Source organism: Apiospora hydei (genome assembly GCF_038363865.1).
Source record: "Apiospora hydei strain CBS 114990 chromosome Unknown utg000006l_segment0_segment0, whole genome shotgun sequence".
Taxonomy (NCBI): Eukaryota; Fungi; Ascomycota; class Sordariomycetes; order Amphisphaeriales; family Apiosporaceae; genus Apiospora; species Apiospora hydei.
In genome coordinates this window covers 3,692,382-3,710,585 of record NW_027117365.1, presented here as the reverse complement: position 1 = coordinate 3,710,585, position 18,204 = coordinate 3,692,382, and the positions used below count along the sequence as shown (strand labels likewise).

General features: G+C 53.5%; 7 protein-coding genes across 7 annotated transcripts; 4 read left to right on the top strand and 3 right to left on the bottom strand.

The window, feature by feature from the left end:
• Positions 1 to 368: 368 nt before the first annotated feature.
• Positions 369 to 4,550, bottom strand: PG997_008388 (uncharacterized protein; the record flags this gene model as incomplete). Its single annotated transcript, XM_066812703.1, has 1 exon — positions 369 to 4,550. One exon carries the CDS (start codon positions 4,548 to 4,550, stop codon positions 369 to 371), a length of 4,182 nt encoding a protein of 1,393 aa, XP_066668045.1.
• Positions 4,551 to 5,319: 769 nt separating this feature from the next.
• Positions 5,320 to 6,563, top strand: PG997_008387 (phosphoribosylaminoimidazole-succinocarboxamide synthase; the record flags this gene model as incomplete). Its single annotated transcript, XM_066812702.1, has 4 exons — positions 5,320 to 5,671; positions 5,806 to 6,193; positions 6,257 to 6,304; positions 6,434 to 6,563. 4 exons carry the CDS (start codon positions 5,320 to 5,322, stop codon positions 6,561 to 6,563), a joined length of 918 nt encoding a protein of 305 aa, XP_066668044.1.
• Positions 6,564 to 7,453: 890 nt separating this feature from the next.
• On the top strand, positions 7,454 to 9,433 carry PG997_008386 (uncharacterized protein; the record flags this gene model as incomplete). The annotated part of the gene is made up of 3 exons (XM_066812701.1): positions 7,454 to 7,666; positions 7,710 to 8,523; positions 8,655 to 9,433. 3 exons carry the CDS (start codon positions 7,454 to 7,456, stop codon positions 9,431 to 9,433), a joined length of 1,806 nt encoding a protein of 601 aa, XP_066668043.1.
• Positions 9,434 to 10,262: 829 nt separating this feature from the next.
• PG997_008385 (uncharacterized protein) lies at positions 10,263 to 10,824 on the top strand (the record flags this gene model as incomplete). Its single annotated transcript, XM_066812700.1, has 2 exons — positions 10,263 to 10,595; positions 10,729 to 10,824. 2 exons carry the CDS (start codon positions 10,263 to 10,265, stop codon positions 10,822 to 10,824), a joined length of 429 nt encoding a protein of 142 aa, XP_066668042.1.
• An 873-nt stretch (positions 10,825 to 11,697) lies between these two features.
• Positions 11,698 to 12,374, bottom strand: PG997_008384 (RING/U-box; the record flags this gene model as incomplete). Its single annotated transcript, XM_066812699.1, has 2 exons — positions 11,698 to 12,321; positions 12,360 to 12,374. 2 exons carry the CDS (start codon positions 12,372 to 12,374, stop codon positions 11,698 to 11,700), a joined length of 639 nt encoding a protein of 212 aa, XP_066668041.1.
• An 852-nt stretch (positions 12,375 to 13,226) lies between these two features.
• PG997_008383 (uncharacterized protein) lies at positions 13,227 to 14,512 on the bottom strand (the record flags this gene model as incomplete). Its single annotated transcript, XM_066812698.1, has 2 exons — positions 13,227 to 14,341; positions 14,398 to 14,512. The coding sequence occupies 2 exons, from the start codon at positions 14,510 to 14,512 to the stop codon at positions 13,227 to 13,229; spliced, it is 1,230 nt and encodes a 409-aa protein (XP_066668040.1).
• A 1,505-nt stretch (positions 14,513 to 16,017) lies between these two features.
• Positions 16,018 to 17,728, top strand: PG997_008382 (uncharacterized protein; the record flags this gene model as incomplete). The annotated part of the gene is made up of 7 exons (XM_066812697.1): positions 16,018 to 16,070; positions 16,123 to 16,252; positions 16,339 to 16,782; positions 16,831 to 17,204; positions 17,278 to 17,412; positions 17,469 to 17,589; positions 17,675 to 17,728. 7 exons carry the CDS (start codon positions 16,018 to 16,020, stop codon positions 17,726 to 17,728), a joined length of 1,311 nt encoding a protein of 436 aa, XP_066668039.1.
• Positions 17,729 to 18,204: the final 476 nt, after the last annotated feature.

The following is an 18,204-nucleotide window of genomic DNA, read 5'->3' as shown; positions in this document are numbered from 1 at the left end:
CATAACGTTAGATTTATTTGAGCCTTTATATGATGTACAGAGGTCAAACTCCCTATAAGGGTGACCATAAATGCTTATACAATGGAGTAGACGTATGTCCTTATCGTAATGCAATTCCCGGACTGCCTAGATGCTCTCCAGCCTCCATATTATTCGCGGGTATAGTACACGGGTTGAAACAAGAATTCCCAGATCAGCTTGCTTATGCTTTTCCCACCGCCCCAAAACGCCCCCTCACCAAACTGAAAACGCCACCAAATGCGATCGCTGGTAAATGCCCACCTCCCCCATCTAATCGTGTAGCCTGTAGCCGCGTCTCTTCTTTGAAATCGTTAACTTGTAGATCGTCATAGTTGTGCGTTCTACAATCAGGAGAAGAAGTATTGACTCGTCTTCAACTCAGAAACATCGAAATCACCCTTCTCGGGGATCTTGGGGATCGTGAGTGGCAACCAGATGTTGGTAGCTCTAGCGGTCTTGGCCTTCGTCTTCGTCCCAGAAACTGTCTTTTCGAAGTGGCCGGCCTGCATCAACGATTGAGCGTATTGTGGGTTTTCACCAGCTTGAAGATTTGCCGTCTTTTCCTCGCCCTCCTCAAGCTCCTGCGGCTTGACGATTGTTTCGACTGACGGAAGATTTCCGAGACCGACTTCTTCCATGTCCTCGGCGGCAGTCGATTCGTGCGCTGCCTCGTGAGCTTCGAAAATGCTCGCGGGGGTCGTCAGACTGCGTCCCTTTTCAACATCGGCAGGATCCTCAGAACTGAGAAGCCGGATTCGTTCTCGTTCCTGAAGCAGTTCATCTTTCAGACTAAGCTTGGCTCCTTTTCGATGCGCTGCAATGTCCTTCTCTGCCTGGCTGCCAGAAGGCACCTTGGCAAGATAAAGCGAGCCCTTGTAGCGTGCTTCGAATTCAGATGCCAATCGTTCAATGACGTTCTCGCTGTGGATACGAATGAAGGAATCGCGAAGCACACGGTTCATCACGTCGACGTCTCCCGCATGGGTCCAGAAGGAGTCGTGAACAGCGGCGAACTGGAGCCCCAACTCGTGACATTCAAGAGCTGAGAGAAGCATGTGCGTAGCATCCAGCGAGTGAATGAAGTTTGGAGGAAAAGCCTGAAGCTGCTTCCGCCGGTTGACGGGGTCCGCTCGATCGGGAACCTGAAGATTGAGGTCTTGCAGTGATGTGGAGATGCATCGGGTAGCAGTCTTGCGGTAGGGTTGGACAACCGGTAGGCGTAGCGGTGTCGTCCAAACAATTGTCGATCTGAATTGACTCAATAGCTCGTCGGTCGGCGTCAGCTTCTTGGTTTTTGTCTTCTTCTTCTCCTTCCCTGTAACTGCGGGTCCATGTTCGATCCTGTCCATCTGCTCGGGGCTCAGGGCTTTGCATACGCGGCCGGCACATTCTCCGAGCCAGTACTGGATGTCGTGGGCTCCACGAAACATAGTGGAGAGAGCCTTGAAGATCTTGACCGCGAGATAAGAGGCCAGCAGCAAGGCAGGTGTGCCAGTTTCGGTCTCGATATTGGGATACGCTGCTTCCAGCTGTTTCTGCACCTGGGCACGAGCGCCAATATATGTGACTCCGTAGACATTGGTCATGACGGTTTGCTTCACAACCTTTCGAGTGATTTTGCCATCGACGGCTTTGGCGAGAAAATTATCCAACTTGACATCCTCAGCTACACTCTCCTTCACGAGGTTGGCTACAGCCGAGTACACGTCAGCAGGGCGATCTCCGGGGACAAGGTTGACCTGCTGAGCACCCCAAAGATCACCGCCTAGGGCAGCATAATGCTGAAGTCCGTTGCAAGTACCATCCTGGTGAACAGGAAGATGAGAGACATATTGGGTTGGATCAGGCAAGTCCATTGCAGCCTTGAGTTCGAAACAAGTTGCCAAGCACTGCCAATTATCCTCGGCCTTCAACCACCAACCCTTCCCGTTCAAGGGGTTCGCCACAGAGTCGCGGATGTTTTCAAGATTGTCCATCGCGAACTGCTCACGCTCAGAAATGCTTGCCTTGTCAAAGCCGAAAACGTTGGCCAAGTGAACCTTTAACCATCTCAGGCCGCTCTCGCCGAGGGTCTTGCCTTGAGCAAATTGGAGAAGCCCACGGGTATTGTCGGCACCCATATGATTCAAATAAGTCGGAATGGGGTAGGCACGACCGCGGAAGTCCATGTTGTGGGGGAAATAAAAAGTCTGCTCCTTAAAGGCGTTGGCGATTTCAAGTTGGAAGTTCATGAAGCAACGTTCCGAGTGAAGACCAGACTTCTCGTTCTCAGCGGCTTTGACGGCGCGAATCCATGTCCTTCGTTGCATCGGGTCGTCGTGAGCCTCAGGTTCCGCTGGAGTTGGGATGTCTGGGTTGAGTGGTGGTATGTTCGCAATCGCCTCTCCACTATTCCATGCTTGGAGCATAACATCAAAGACCGGTCGGTTAACTCTCCAACCAGTCTTGCCAAGAACATCAAGTCCTTTGCAGACTTGCTCCAAATCGCCCCGCTTGATGGCCGCTTCTGCATAAATCTTCTGGTCGATCTCGCCGTGTTTGATGCGGATAACCGTAGCAGGAGAGTTGATAAAACCGCCCCTGTCGAATTTTGTCCATGGCTCGGGTTCTACCAACATGGGCAGATGACGTGCGAGGAAATCAGCACGAGGTTCGCGCTTCAGAAGCTCGGATAGGTATTTGTTAGGTGCAATCATGCCAACCCTCTTTCCTTTTTTGAAAACTGCTGTATGGGCAAAAGCCGGCTGAACCTGGCTGACCATTTTCTTCGTCTCCGGATGCTCCCGTTTAACTGTAACCTTCGCAGTATCGATGAGGGCCGAGATTAAAGCAGCGCCGACTTGTGTTCTGACATAGACAGGCCATGTCGTAGTATCGAATTTGGGTGCTTCAACAACATTTGACTGGTCGGTGGCAGGCTCTGCTTCCAGGGGCTGAGATGGTGGTGGGGATGGTTCCCCATCACTCAGGCTTTGTCGAAGCACGCGTTTCTGAGCGTACTCAGCGGTCTTTGCCTTGCGGGCAGAGTTGCGTTCAGCGCTCCGCTGTTGCGACCTGATGTCTTCCTCGATAGCCTTGCCAAGCGTTTGAATGGTCGCAGCTATCAGGGCTCCGTTATCGGCACCCTGTTGAGCAATTATATTGAGAATACTCAAGATTGTGACGGCAGCCAAACGAGTTGGGGTAGATTGTCTCAGAAAAGGGGCGTAGACACAACGTCCCATATCCTCCTGGTTCTTGTTCGGGCGATTCTCCGAGTCCTCAAAGGAAGTGAATTCGTCCTGCAGCCTTGCTTCAAGAGCCAACTGCCAATCATAGAGCTGAGCATTCAAGGCAGTGGTTGATAAAGATGAGTTTCGCCCCATTTTTTTCAAAGACTCGTTCTCTTCTCTCCAGCGGCGGATCGCAGCATCAATACAGTCACGTTCAAGCCTGGACTGTATCTCTCGTCTCTCATTGTGGGAGAGTCCCGAAACATCCCGTCCTTTAATATCGGAAAAGAAGGACAACACTTCTTGCAGTGACTTCAGACCGAGACCCTTTTGGGGTACGGGAAGTACTTCGAACTCACCAGCCCCGGGTACTGCAGAGTTGCTTGTTGCTGCTGTTGTTGTTGACTCGGCTGCCACTGCGTCGTTTATCAACTCGGACAGATCTGGTTCTTCCTCCATGGGGATATCCACAAAAGCGTCCGGATCTATGTTGTGGGTAGTGCACAGGCCCGTAATAGTGGCGAGGTCCTGGTCGGACAAAATACTGGAGAATGTGAAAACTTCGAGACCAGCGTCACCGGGCATCATGCCCATGTAACGATTGACTAGCTGCTCGAGCTGTGGGGGTTCGTGATTGGAGAGCAGCGAGACTTTCAACATATAGGCAATAGTTTCGGCGTTCTGGGGAAGGCCCATGGCTCGGATTCGCGTTTCGTACCATGACCGCATAGACTCAGCCCACTTGAGATTTGGGCGATTATAGAACTGTTCTATATTGGCGCGAAGGAAAATGTTGTGAAGTCGGATCAATTCGTCCCCCGATAGAACATTCATATCGCCAAAGCGCTTGAGGACAGCCGCAGCGCGATCCAGCTGGTCAACCTGAATACAGGCCTCGAAGACCGACATCATGGAGTCGGCTTCACCTGGAACACCAGCTGGGGAAATGCGCGATCGTGGTAGAGGGTCTTCGGGCTCCGTGACGAGTAACGGGTGCGAAGGGTCGAATGGGCGCAGCTCATAGACGGAGCGAGGCAGTGCGGGCGGCGGCGGAGGGTAAGCGGAGGATAGCGAGCGCGCTCGAGGATCGTCCACGGCAGTGGCCAATAGTCTGCTGTCGTGAAGCGAGCCCGGAGTAACAGGGGCGTTGGTCCTCCGTCTCCAGGGTAGGAGATCTGGTCGTGTGACTAAAGGTCGTAGGCTCGGTGTCGTAGCGGAAGTCTGGAGCGAAGGACATCTTGAGGATAGCTGAGGCCGTCTCAATGTCTGTGTCCTCGGCAGCGACAGGCTCTTTCGAGCCGAAGGTCGCACGAACATTGCGACAAAGTGTGGCCCGGTGGGATTGGCAGGATATGTGGTATATAAAGGAACGGCGGCAGACCAAGTTAACTGCGAAGAGGTTGATAGATACCCACGACGGCCGCAACCCACATGAAAGGATACTACACTGGAAGAAAAGAGTTATAGTACAGGTTGGAAGACATCCAATGATGTCTATACTCGGCCTTCAACCAAATGAATCCGAGGAGTATTCATCAATCGGGAGGGAGGATGGATAGGAACCAAGGTGAAAGAATAGTTTATCTGGAGAGGCAAAACGACAATTGAATCGGGTTCGGGGTCCAGTTTATTCTCAGCCCAAATTTTTCCATCGTTTTGATTGATAGGCATCTGGAGGGGCGTATCGGCTTAAAAAGTGGGAACACGTTTTGATCAGTTACAATACCGGACTTCATTGAATTTTTATTATTCTATATCGTATCATTATTAAACATTATTCAAGGTAAACGATGTATACTAGTTATATATTGTCAAAATGAAAGGGATTTTATAAGAGGTATAATTCTGTATCGCTTTTCCCTACTCTCCAAGCCGTATAGCTGAGAGCTCCCAAGTAACCTTAGGTAGAGCTCCATCGTCGGCACCGGTCCCACTTCCGTCATTTTTACTTGTAGAATTTTGAGCTGGACGGCAGCAATTTTCTGGTCGGCTTTCACTCTAAAGCCGAGTTGTATTTGCTGAGATCGAATTATCATTCCCGTTACTGAACGATCCTCGGCAAAAGACTAAGCATACATCTTTCGCCATGGCGCCTCCAGTGGTTACGTCCATCGACGTCTCTTCGCTGCCTTTGATTGCGCGGGGCAAGGTCAGAGACCTGTACGAAGTCAATGACTCCACGCTCCTCTTCTCCACGACCGACCGCATCTCCGCCTACGATGTGGTCATGGAGAACGGCATCCCCTTCAAGGGCGCCGTCCTGACCCAGTTGACTGCACACTGGTTTTCGGTGCTGAAGGAGAAGATCCCGGACCTCAAGACTCACTTCGTCACCTTAGACCCGCCGGCCGGCCTGACCCCTGCCGAGACAGAGCTGGTCCGTGGCCGGAGCATGCAGGTCCGCAAATACAAGGTCTTCCCCATCGAGGCTATCGTCCGTACGTAGTACATCTGAACTCTTTCATCGCACCAGTTTTCTACATGTCTGCCATCGAGCCCGGAGTCGCCTGTGGCGGTTGTTATGACCAGAAGTGCCCGTCACGTTGACTTACTAACGCATGGGTGGAAACAGGCGGCTATATAACCGGCTCCGCATGGAAAGAGTACGAGACCAAGGGCACCGTCCACGGCATCCCGCAGCCCGCCGGCCTGAAGCAGTGCGCCGCATTCCCCGGCGGCGCTCTGTACACGCCGAGCACCAAGGCGGAGATGGGTGCGCACGACGAGAACATCTCGCCTGAGCAGGCCGCCAAGATTGTTGGCGACAAGTACGCCGGCCGCATCGAGAAGCTTGCACTCGACCTGTATAAGACGGGCGCCGAGTACGCCCGCGCTCGAGGTATCATTATTGCCGACGTCAAGTTCGAGTTCGGGCTCGACGAGGCCACCGACGAGATCGTGTTGATCGACGAGGTCCTGACGCCCGACTCGTCGCGGTTCTGGCCCGCGGACAAGTACGAGTGAGTTGCGATGCCATTACGACCCATTCTTATCACCTGCGTAAAAGCTGACTTTCATTGTAGGACTGGTCGTGACCAGGAGAGCTTTGACAAGCAGTACCTCCGAAACTGGTAAGAATCCCCAGTTGAAGTGCTCGTGGTTTTCCTGTCCTGTCCCGTCATCGCCGTTTCCCCTAATACCACTCAATTGCGCGCATCATCTCTCCTTTCTGAGCATTCCGAGACTGACCCAGGTTGTAGGTTGACGAAAGAGGGCCTAAAGGCCAAGGAAGGTGTCGAGGTGCCCCAGGACATTGCGGACGCTACAAGCTCAAAATACAAGGAGGTTTTCCGAATGCTGACAGGAAAGTCTCTGGAGGAGGTGCTTTAAGTGTTGGGGTTGATGAGAGGCGCATCCGGCTGGGAAACACCTAATTAGGAGTATACCCCGTACCTCGTTACCTTTTTTCTCCAAAGAGAATATGATACAATACTATCGATGCGCAAACATAACATGCGTACATGTGACAAAAGTATTGCCATGAAGGGTGTCTCTTGGTTCCTCGTCATCTTTGTTCGCAGGTCCGCCGTTCGTTTCATTCGTGTTCTTCGGGATTTCCTTCTTTTTCTTCTTCTCCATCAGCTCATTCCGCCCGCTTCTGTCCCCCGTCCCCCATTGAATTGTCCACCTTGCATTCAATCCAGACTGGGCATTTCTCTCATGCATCCCTTTCATGCTTTACTACAGTCTACTATCACGGTTTGTTAGGGGGCCAGGCCAGTGCAAAAAAGGCCCGATCTAGAGTGACAGTCGCCAGTCTGACAGTGGACGCGCGGGAAAAGCTTAGGTACAGAGCTCTGGCCGCTAACAAGCTCTGAGCCTGGCGGAGTACGGAATGCGTGCTTCTGATTTGATGAAATTAGGGAGAACTAACCCCACCTCGAGCTGCTGAGCCGGTAAGTGCCTGCAGTCTACAGGGTTTAACATCAACTGTTGACAGCAGAGAAGAGGGACAGCTTGGAGACAGACGGTGGCTGTAATAAGATTTTCCGATGGCGTAACCTGATCGCATTCATCACTCAGTACCTGTAGAGAGCTTTGGACGAGAGCAATAATATCGAATTGTTTCTCATATCAACATTCTACTTCCTATCACAGGCTAGGCTCTCTTTCTTCCTTCACTGACATTTCATACCGCGACGCTGCGGCATGCGATGATGGCTGCCAGACGTGCACTGGAAGCGGCAGCTTTAGTAGGCTGCTCTCATTGCCGTGCCTCCATGTTTAAGCTGTTCCTCACACCAACCTCCCCCTACATTACATCTCAAGCACATACTGCCAGGCGTCTGGCCCTCTCGGTTCCAGCTTTGCGCCGCTTTTCTTCGGCACCTGCTCGTTCGTCGTCAAATGAAGCCGGCAAGCCCCAAGTCCCACAAGAACCGGAGCCTGAGATTGCTGAAGATGGACAAGCGGCACACTCACAAGATGCAGAGGTGCCCTGGTATCTCCAGGTAGAACCGCCCACCCATGCGCCAGTGGCTGAACCACCCCCCCTTGCCAGAGGTGCCGGCAGACTCGCCTGCTATCATCCAGTCGCTGCTGGAATATGCTTCCGAGGAAATGGGTCTTGAAGAGCTCTCACTGCTAGACATGCGTGAGCTTAACCCGCCCGCCGCATTGGGTCCCAACTTGATTATGTTGTTTGGAAATGCACGTAGCGAGCGGCATCTCCACGTCTCTGCAAGCCGCTTGGTGCGTTGGCTACGCTATCAGCACAAAGTCCATGCCGATGCCGATGGATTGCTGGGCCCGAACGAGCGCAAGACCAAACTCCGGAGAAAGGCCAAAAGGGCCAAGCTCCTAGGAACCATGGGCACCGATGACGCCGATGACGGCATCTCGACTGGTTGGATCTGTGTTAACCTGGGAACCCTTAACCGTAGCAGCGAGGACGTCACTGTCGTCTCTGAGGACGGTCGTATCGCCGGTTTCGGTGTTCCCCAGAAAGGTACTACAGTCGTGGTTCAGATCATGACAGAGGCCCGAAGAGCGGAGTTGGGCCTGGAAATCCTGTGGCAGCGATCGCTGGAGAGACAGGCACATCAAAATTCACAAAAGGAGGCAGCAAATCCGGCTACGGGAATTGCTGCCCCAGGACAGTCTTCAATTACACATCCCCCAACACGACCGCACTTGCCGTCCCACCAAACGCCTGGCGCTAGCGGTCTTGCTTCAACACAGTCCAAGTCGATGTCTACTTCGTCAACTGTTCACAGCAGTTCAACGACGTCTGCCGCTTCTGAGGACACGTTTCCTCAGAAGCACTTGCAAACATATCGAAGCAGCTCCGGTACGACGGAGAGGAAAAGCTTCGCGCTCTTGAGCTCCTCCATACTCATATACACCAAGCTACTTTAGCGGAGATGAAAGAACTGTTGGCTTCTCCGGCGTTTTATCGGCTGTTAACTTTGGCCATTCAAGGTGTGCCTTCAGAATACACATGGAGCTTGCGATTGGCTTTGGAGTGTAGGGGGCGTCAAATCAAGCACCCATCGTACTCCGGAATCGACAACATCAGAACCCTGATTACGCAATACCGCACAGGTGCTATACTAGCCTCGCGAGAGCAATGCCTCGACATCCTATCTTGTGTTTACTCTGCAGCTGATGCTGCCTTGCAAGAAAAGAATGCCGCAGCTCTAAGCCTCCTCGACTCGTTGCAACTCCGTAGCCAGAACGTCATTACCAATGACGTCATTGTTGCGATAATTGAGGCCATATCCATGGACCCAGACGCGGACACAGCCACCAGGGCTCTTCAGACACGACTCGAAGTCCTCCTGGTGCAAGCTCGGCTGCCTTACATGGGCGAGGAGCTGTTGGTGAAGCTCCTTGGCGCATATGCAAGGCAGCAAAACTGGGACCGTTTTTGGGAAGTATGGCGCATGCCGCCCCAATACATGCAGCCGCGGTCCGAAGCTCTGTATCTGTACATGTACCGTCTGATGATGAGAACAAAGTCCTCAACTCTCTGCGCCATGGCGCTTCGCCGTTGCTACCCGGAGATGCTGAAGGAAAGCCCTGCGGTCCAGCCCACTCATCATGTGCGCGAGGCCGTTGTTGGGTGTATCCGTATTGCCGATGTTCGAGCAGAAGAGCACGCAGCGACATTGCCAGTTGATGCGGGCAGTCCCGCAACGCGGGCATTGGCGAATCGGGAGTTTGTCAAGCTCGTTAGGAGCATTAACTCTTCGATTTGAGTGGCTCCCTACAAGAGCTGCTGGCCATCTTGGACGTTTCCGTTTATACGAATGTATGATGTTTCTAGGAATTATTGCCACCTCATGGAAGGACGATGTACGATTACGCGAGTGGCACATTGCCGTGCAGTACGACGCGCTACTACGGCCTTGTGGTGGGTTAAGATGCCACCTGCTTAGTGTTTGACCTGTACTTTTACGAACGTATTACTTGTGGTCCGGCCCTGGACACCGCTGTTCATCCCTATTTCTGATATCAGTACTCTGCGGCTCTGCAATCTGGAACTGGTCATTGAGCATACAGTTTCTCTCTCTATCTTGCAGACCGGAAGCGATCTACCATGTGCATTGTGTAGCCACATTAACTAATTAAAGGTTCTGGGTCGATCGCTAGATCGACCCGGTGAAGCTTGGCAACGTGCGGCTAGCGATTGGTTGGTGGGCACATTGTGCCCGTCCTAGTGCGCATAACTGGCCCCTGACATGCCTGTTGTGGTAGTATTCACTCATAGAGAACAGGGCGTACAATTGCCTGATTGGCCCTGTTCCACAAGACAGCCAGTTGTCTTATACCTTGCCGATGCAGCTAACGTTAGTGTTGTGTCTCGGTCCTTCATGTGAGTATAAGTACGACGCCGCCGGGAGGGCTCCTGTTGACCGTTAATTCTGTTGGAATTATAGCGCCCTGATTTCGGTTTCTTGGCGATATAATCATTGGCCGCGTCTCCTAACGAGCTCTTGCAGCCTTTCCCTACTCCTTGTAGGGTTCTCTGTCGAAAAAAAGAAAGCAATGATCTGTATCCCAACCAGCAACAGCAGCGCCACCAAGATGCTCCTCTCCGCGGCCGCCGCAGCATCCCTCCTGCTGCCAGGCGTCCGAGCCTGGGGCGCCATGGGTCACGAGACGGTGGCGTACGTGGCGACCGACTTCGTCGCGGCGGGCACCCGGGACTACTTCCAGGGCCTCCTGGCCGACATCTCGACCGACTACCTCGCCGCGGTCGCGAGCTGGGCCGACCCGTACGGCCACACCGAGGCCGGCAAGTTCTCGTCCGGCTTCCACTACATCGACGCCCAGGACAGCCTACCCTCGAGCTGCGGCGTTGACCTGGCGCGTGACTGCGGCGAGGGCGGGTGCATCGTGAGCGCGATCGCTAATTATGTAAGGAGATGTCCCGGTTTAATTGTTGTCCCCTTCGAGTTGCTTTTGCTGGAGAGAAAAGGGAAACAGGATGGGGAAAAGAGAGAATGCGGAAATACAGAAAGGAAAAGAAAAAAAGCTGACATGGCACCAGACCAACCGCCTGTTGGACGTGGATTTAGAGTCTTCGGAGCGCCAAATGGCCGCCAAGGTATGCATTATTGCGTTGAGATGGCGGCAGCGTAGCTAATACTATATCCCTGAATTTCACCCTGCTGGTAGATGGTTATTCATTTCCTCGGGGATATAGGCCAGCCGCTACACAACGAGAACCTCGAAAAAGGTGGAAATGGGATTCCTGTCGAGTATAGCGGCGATGAAACCAACTTGCACCACGTCTGGGACTCCGAGATCCCCGAGTCTGTCTCGGGCGGCTCGTCAATGCTTTCTGCTAGGTCATGGGCTGCCTCTTTGACCACGGGTGCGTATTTGTTCCCCTTCAGCCCTAAAAGAGTGCATAGTATATATGGTTTGCGGGTGCTGACTTCATGCAATCCGAAAGCAATCAAATCCGGCATCTACGAGTCCCAAGCTGCTGAATGGGTGAGCGAATTGAGCCTTACGGATGCTCAGAACATTACTCTCGGCTGGGCCACCGAGTCCAACGCCTATGTCTGCTCGACCGTGCTCGAGGGGGTGTCAGTGCCGTGGAGGACCAGGATCTGAGCGGCGATTACACAACGACGGCGCAGCCAGTTGTTTCCCTGCAGATGGCAAAGCAAGGATACCGCCTAGCCAAGTGGCTCGACGCTATCGCTTCTGCTGTTTAACTGTCCAGTCGTATTCGATTGGTCTATTTGGTTGCAAAAAGGGGCTATTATTCTTTTACTAAGTACTGAAATCATCGATTAAAAGCTATTTCATTGTTAAAACATGCCTAAGCCGCCAGTCCATTCCATACCTTAGTTACATCTAGTAATCTATAGTATTTGTAGTGGTCCTGGATACGAGATTTAGGTATTCCACGCTGGTCAAAAACAAATAACATGTGTTCCCACCAGGGGCGAACGCTCACACTAAAACACCCGACGAGGTCTCCCTTCACTTACCTTCGGTACCTTACTTACCATCTGGGTGCGTTCTCCCGATGCCAGGTTCTCGCTGACCGAGCCAACCCACCGATGCAAGCCTGGAGGCGCGTCTCCTGCACCCTCGTGATCGACCCGTGCACCGCGTTCGCCGGCAGGTGCTCGTCCATCCACTCGCGGAGCTTCGTCTCGGACCTGCGGTCTCTGCACGGCCCGCAGTAGGCGTCGACGCGGCCGCCTTCGGGGATGGTCAGCGGCACCTGCTGCTCGCGGGGGAGGAGAGGGCTAAACTCACGAAACCGCATCTGGCACTTGCACTTGGTGTAGCGCAGCTTGAAGCGGCAGAGGGGGCAGGTCGGCGCCTGCCATGCCTCGTCGGCGCGGCGGATCCAGTGGTCGAGGCAGTGCGTGCCCATCATGTGGCCGCAGGGGAGCACGCACAGGGGCTCGAGGGGCGCGTCCGGGTAGTCGTTGGGCGAGACCCGGCGGGGCACGTCGAGGTGGTGCCCGCAGACGCCGCACTCGAGGTCGATGAGGACGGGCTGGCCGCTCACGGGGTCGAGGCCCGTGTCCAGGTAGGGCGCGATCTCGTGGAACTTGGCCTCGTGGGAGATGATGCGCGTTTGCTGGCGGTTGAGCTCCTGCCACTGGATGTAGGGCTGCAACAGCGGCGGGGGAGGTTCGCGGGCGGCGGCACGTACATGACAGGCATGGGTGTGGGCTGCGGCTGCGGCTGCGGTGGGCTCTGGGATGGTATGTTGACTGTCCCAGGATACTGGGCGGGATTTTGACCACGCACTTCCCCACGTGGGGAAGCAGGTCTTATCTCACGGTAAACTCTCACAGGGGCTGACTCTCTAGCAGGGACCGAGGCTAAACCAAGTAGAGGACTGGGGGTTGGCTGACGCCAAGGAGCAGGCGTTAACTCACGACGAGGCCTTGCAGGCGCTTCCTGGTGTAGTGGAATCGGGGTAAGCTCAACTGTAGTAATAGGGAACGTCTCGCGCGGAGGGGCCGGCCCCGGCTCTTGAGGAACGGCAACGACGGGTCGAGGAGTGTGAGGAGGACTTGTTGGCGGAGGAGGTGGAACTATAGACAATGGCGGTGGAGGCGAAGGAGGTGGAGGTGGAGGTGGTGGCATAACCTCATTTTCACTCTGGCTATGGTTGGGTCCATGCCCAATCTCTACCACTCTAGACATGTTCGATGCCATTGTCACGACGTTGCGACGTTTATGCGTGAGACTCCTGAGCTTCTTGTGCTGGGTTCCTGCACTCAAGGCGATCTGGGCCGTCAACCAATGCTTTATATCAACTGTTGCTCAGGGGTGGACAAAACGAAGTGTTTTGCAACAATGACCTCAAGACATAAGCCTACAAGGACAATACCCATTCAAGTCACTCCATTGTGCTGACAAGCCGTAGGACAAAGGCATTGTCCGTTACGAATCACATCTAACTGGCAAGACGTATAATGAACGACTGAGCGGACGGGAATGATGGGGCAAGCCTTCTAGGAAAGCCAGGTATATTCACTCGGCTATGGATATTTGCGAATGGCCGACTTAGGCACCCAGGGCCTCGCGTAGCATAGGCGCAATCTGTTTCCGGCTGTTTTTCAAGTTTGCTTGAGTCCAGCACCTCCTCCAGCGGCCTGCTTCATCGATGTCGAGTCTGCCATTGTTCCATGGGCTCAAGCCCAGCTCCTCGCTGCATCGTTTCTCAAATTTCTGGGCCGCTTGAACGGCCTTGTCGGATTGCGCCCATACCAGCAGCTCTCTCTTGAATTTCCCATCGTCTGATGATGTCGTCAGCACGGTCATGAGCCCCAGGTCCTTCTCTTTGGCCCATTCGTGTATCACCTCGGCCAGTGCGCTTTCGCCCTCGGCTTTCTTGGCCAGGAATGCGAAATCCTGCGGCACCGATGATGTGCCCAGGCGCACACCAGCGTCCTCCCACTCCTTATAGTCCTTACGTAGGATATCGCGCAATGATAGTGACGTGATGTCTTCCTTCAGATGTGCAACTTCGTCGTGAAACGTCTTTCTCTCGTAGGATCCTGACGAGCCACTTGTGCTGCTGGCGGTAGCTTGCTGGACGCCGCCTTTCAACTTGGACTCAAGGTAGGTCGCAGCGTCCGTGTCGAACTTGGTCGTCTTATCTGCATTCTGGAGGTTGGAGGTATCGATCAAGATGGGAGCAAGGCCCAGGTAGGCCAAGCTGGTATCGACAGCCCGTGCCTCTTCCACGGAAGACGACGACGAGGCAGAGAGCGCGTCCCAGGCGTCGCGGCATTGCTCGACAACGAGGCTTGCGCAGCTCCCGGTCTTCTCGATGACTCGCAACGGGCTGTCCTGGGGCACCTTGCCCTCGTCGGCGTGGTGGTCGATGCAGGCCTCAACATGGGCGCCATAAAGCTGGGCCAACTGGCCCGTCAGGGCATTGTGGTCGACGAGCAGCCAGCGCGTATCCTTGGGACTTAGGCTCTCGGATCCCGGAAGCTCGGAGAGAGTAATGACATCCTCGGGCGATGTTCCCGCGCGGCGCAGCACCGAGGTGAACTCTGGGCGCAGGGACAGGTCGTCTCGCGGGATGTGACAAAGGGGGATGTGCAGTGTATGCGGTGGCGAATGGGTGCGTAGGTAGGCCAGTAAAATGGCCGAACACAGGGAGTCAAGATCTACGGACAAAAGTCAGTCTCGGCATGTCGCGGCCTTGTGAATGGAGCAGTCTTACCGGCCGACTCATTGCCTACCACGAAGGTGAGAGGTGTTTGCCGTTTGGATGGCGGGGCAGTTAATGCTGTCCGGGCCGTGGCCAGAAAGGCTTTGACCGATGTTCGGGCTGTCATTTTGCACTGTTGCTCCCTTTTGAGCTCTGTAGCAAGTCGGGCTGTTGAGGACGGTAGGGTATTACAATCCTGGTACATGTATGTACTACGTTGTTCAACTAGATTGGGTACTTACTGAAGGTCAGTATACTCGGCGTTTGGGCCGTCCACAAGTCAAGTAACCAAACTGCGTGCATGTGCAACGACCCCATCCAATTCATGCCCCACACCTAAACACTTCTTAGCCTTCTACACATGAAGACGGGGGATATTCTCTGCCTCCCTACATGCGATGCACCTACAATGTGTTCTGCAATATAGTCCCGGTTTCTATTGCGAAGTGATTGAACCGAATAAGCAGCTGAGCGACAGACTGCACCAACTGTTTGCTGCCTCAATATTGCTAGGACTTCGCAGGCACGATCTGCCTGCAAACACCAACCCAATCTGTCCGAACCCATATCTACCTACACAAGATATCTATTGGACTGCCATTACTACACCCACATAGAAGAGACAATATTGATTTCCGTTTCGCCGTCTGCTACTTTACTCCATTGATCATCGACGTGTCTTTCCCCAATAATGCGTCCCATCTACCTGTGAACCGGTAAGGCGGATATAAATCTTTCCCCGACCCCTCTCCTCATGTCGCCATGTGATGAGCCCCAGGGAAGAGTGATTGATAGGAGAATAGTACTTTTTACCTACATGAGGAATGTCCCCTGTCCTGGGCGATCATGATTCGGAGGTTTGGAAATAATTTGCGACCGGCCTCCGCATTGCTTACGTATAAGGCATCATTGTCGCCGGAGAAGAGGGCCAATCACTTTCATACAGTTGACGAAACACAGCCCCTACGAATGGATGAATGATTACCAGTACCACATATTCCTTACACCACACTTGGTGTCTTTGGAGTGCCGGATACCGTTACGACGGGAACATAGTGCGTATAATGCAGCCCCCGTGGGAACCCCTCCAATCACACTTGCCGAAGATATGTATGTATGGCACCGGCTATGCATCCCCCTTCCCGGATGGGGCGACAACATGGGTACTCCTCAGGTATTATGTGCATCGCCCCAGAGCCGAGCGTGCGGAGTTGCCATGGCCTTGTCTCGGGGTCATATATACACTTCATAGTCTTTAAAGCAGAGAGCTGTGTGCGCTGCAAGTTTCCTAGGAATTCGTTTCTCATTCTCAAACTACCGCAACAGGATACAGCTTGCACTCGCCTACTATGACGAATCTGTGGTTTCTTCTCGTACTTGTAGCACTGGGTTATGTGCTCAGCAAGTTGCTGCGGATCGGTAAGCAACTAACGGTCCCTATTCCTCCTCAATCCAGTTCTCCCCCGAAGACTGTACATGCGGTTCATTGTAGAGATGCTCATAACCATTCTGTTTCATACCATTTGCTTCCTTGAAAGCAGTATGTGCTAACGTCGAGTGTCGATAGGCCGCAGGCCTCCGGGCAACCCACCTGGGCCTCCTACAATACCCCTGCTTGGCAACCTACATCTCATGTCCAAAGAGAACCCGCATTTGCAAATGAAGAAGTGGGCAGAAGAATATGGGTCAGTCTAGGATACTGATTGCTGGTAGGTAGGCTTGGCTAACAGTTGGCAGGCCGGTTTTCTCCTTGATGCTTGGAACATCGACCACGATTGTCCTCAGCTCAGACCGAGCTGTCAAAGAGTTGCTCGACAAGCGAGGAAGTGTCTATAATTCCCGCCCAGACTTATACATTGCGAGGACTGTTAGTAACAATCATCGAGCGCTCTTTATGGTATTCTGTCTCGCCCCCATCCGAAGCCAGCGGGAAATGACTGACCTGAGAACCAGCATGGAGAGCGATGGAGAGCGATCCATAAGCTCTTTCATGTCATATTGAATGTCCGAGCCGCCACGGCCTATGTGCCATACCAGGACCTTGAGGCCAAGCGGCTGATGTGCGGCCTTTTGGATGAACCAGATCTATGGGTCGATCACGTTCGCCGCTTCACCACCTCTCTCGTGACGCAAATGGTATATGGTGTCCGAACAGCCAGCATCTACGATCCGAAGTTGAGGCGTCTATACGATGTTATCGACGAGTTTGTGCCGACCGTGGGCTCTACCGAGTCTGCTTTGCTTGACTTCTATCCGATCTTGAGAGAGCTGCCGGACGCGCTGCTTCCATCCAAGAGAAAGGCCAAAGTCCAACATGCAAATGAGAGGGCATTGTTCCTTGACCACTGGACCGAATGTAAGCGGAGAATCAACGAAAAAACATCAATGGTACGGCCTGTACGTGGCTATCGCCCAACACTAGTCTACTTGCTTACTATGTTACAGCCATGTTTCGGCATCGACGTCTTCAATGCCCAGAAGAGTGGTGAGTTCTCGAATGATGAAGCTGCTTACGTTGCTTCCACTATTCTTGAGGCCGGCTACGATACCACTGCCAATACTGTAATGGGGTTCATGCAGGCAATGATGCTCTACCCAGAAGCACAGCAAACAGCCCAGGAAGAGCTCGATCGGGTTTGTGGTGGGCGAATGCCTACGATGGATGACGTGCCAAACCTGCCATACATTCGAGCCATTGTTAAGGAGACCTTGCGCTGGATGCCCACCGCCATTTTGGGGGTGCCACATTGTGCTATGAGAGACGACGATTACATGGGTTACAAGATTCCCAAGAATGCTTCGGTCGTAACGAACGTCTGGTAAGTTGTATACTATGCTCCTTGAGATACCTGATGATACTTGAGTGATCATCTAAGATCCTGCTCATCACAGGGGCATTCACCGAGATCCCAAGCGCTACGCCCACCCTGACGTGTTCGACCCTACGCGCTACCTGGGCGACGACCAGACTGCTGCCGAGGCCGCCGCCAACCCCGACGTATCCAAACGAGACCATTTCGTATTTGGGTCCGGACGCCGTATCTGTGTGGGCATGCACACCGCCGAGCGCTCCTGCTCCTCAGCACGTCTAGGATCCTCTGGGGACTGCGCATTCAGAAGGCTATCGCCCCTGACGGCAGCGAAATCACGCCGGACCCTTCGAAGCTATCCAAGGGGTTCTTGGTTCACCCCGAGGCGTTCCCCGTGAGGCTGACCCCGCGGAGTGCAGAACATGCACAGACGATCCGGGGGGTGGGAGCACTGCGAAACGCTGCTCGATGCTAACCAGCAGTGGAAAGCTGTTCCGGAGGGCATGAACTTCTCGGCTGTGGCTGCCGAATGACATTCACTAGGTACGATGAAATGAGACGGAATAAATGGGTTGTAAGGGCGGGACTGACCATCAGTGGCCAATGCCCATCTCATGAGAATGCCCAACATGTACGTGGGACTAGCTGCACACACGACATATCTCAAGACTCCTAAGGTCACGTCTACAAGTGCCAGTCCAATTATTGGCCATCAAGTACTTATAGACTTGGGCAGAGCAGTAACTGCATATCGTCGCGTATCTGTGCATATATGGCGTGCCAGGTGACTGGCCCACCGCGAACAAATTCCCGGTTGAAGCATCAGGATTTATATCGCTGCGACTCCCCATTGGCTTCGTTTTCTAAAGGATTCATCTCGCAATACTCGGCAATCTGAGACCAAGCGTACGAGGGCATCCGTTGCTCAACCTCGACTCCGCGACTCCGCCGTAGCGTTGCAGAGAAGAAAGCGAGCCAAATCAATCGATTGATATAGTGCCACACCACG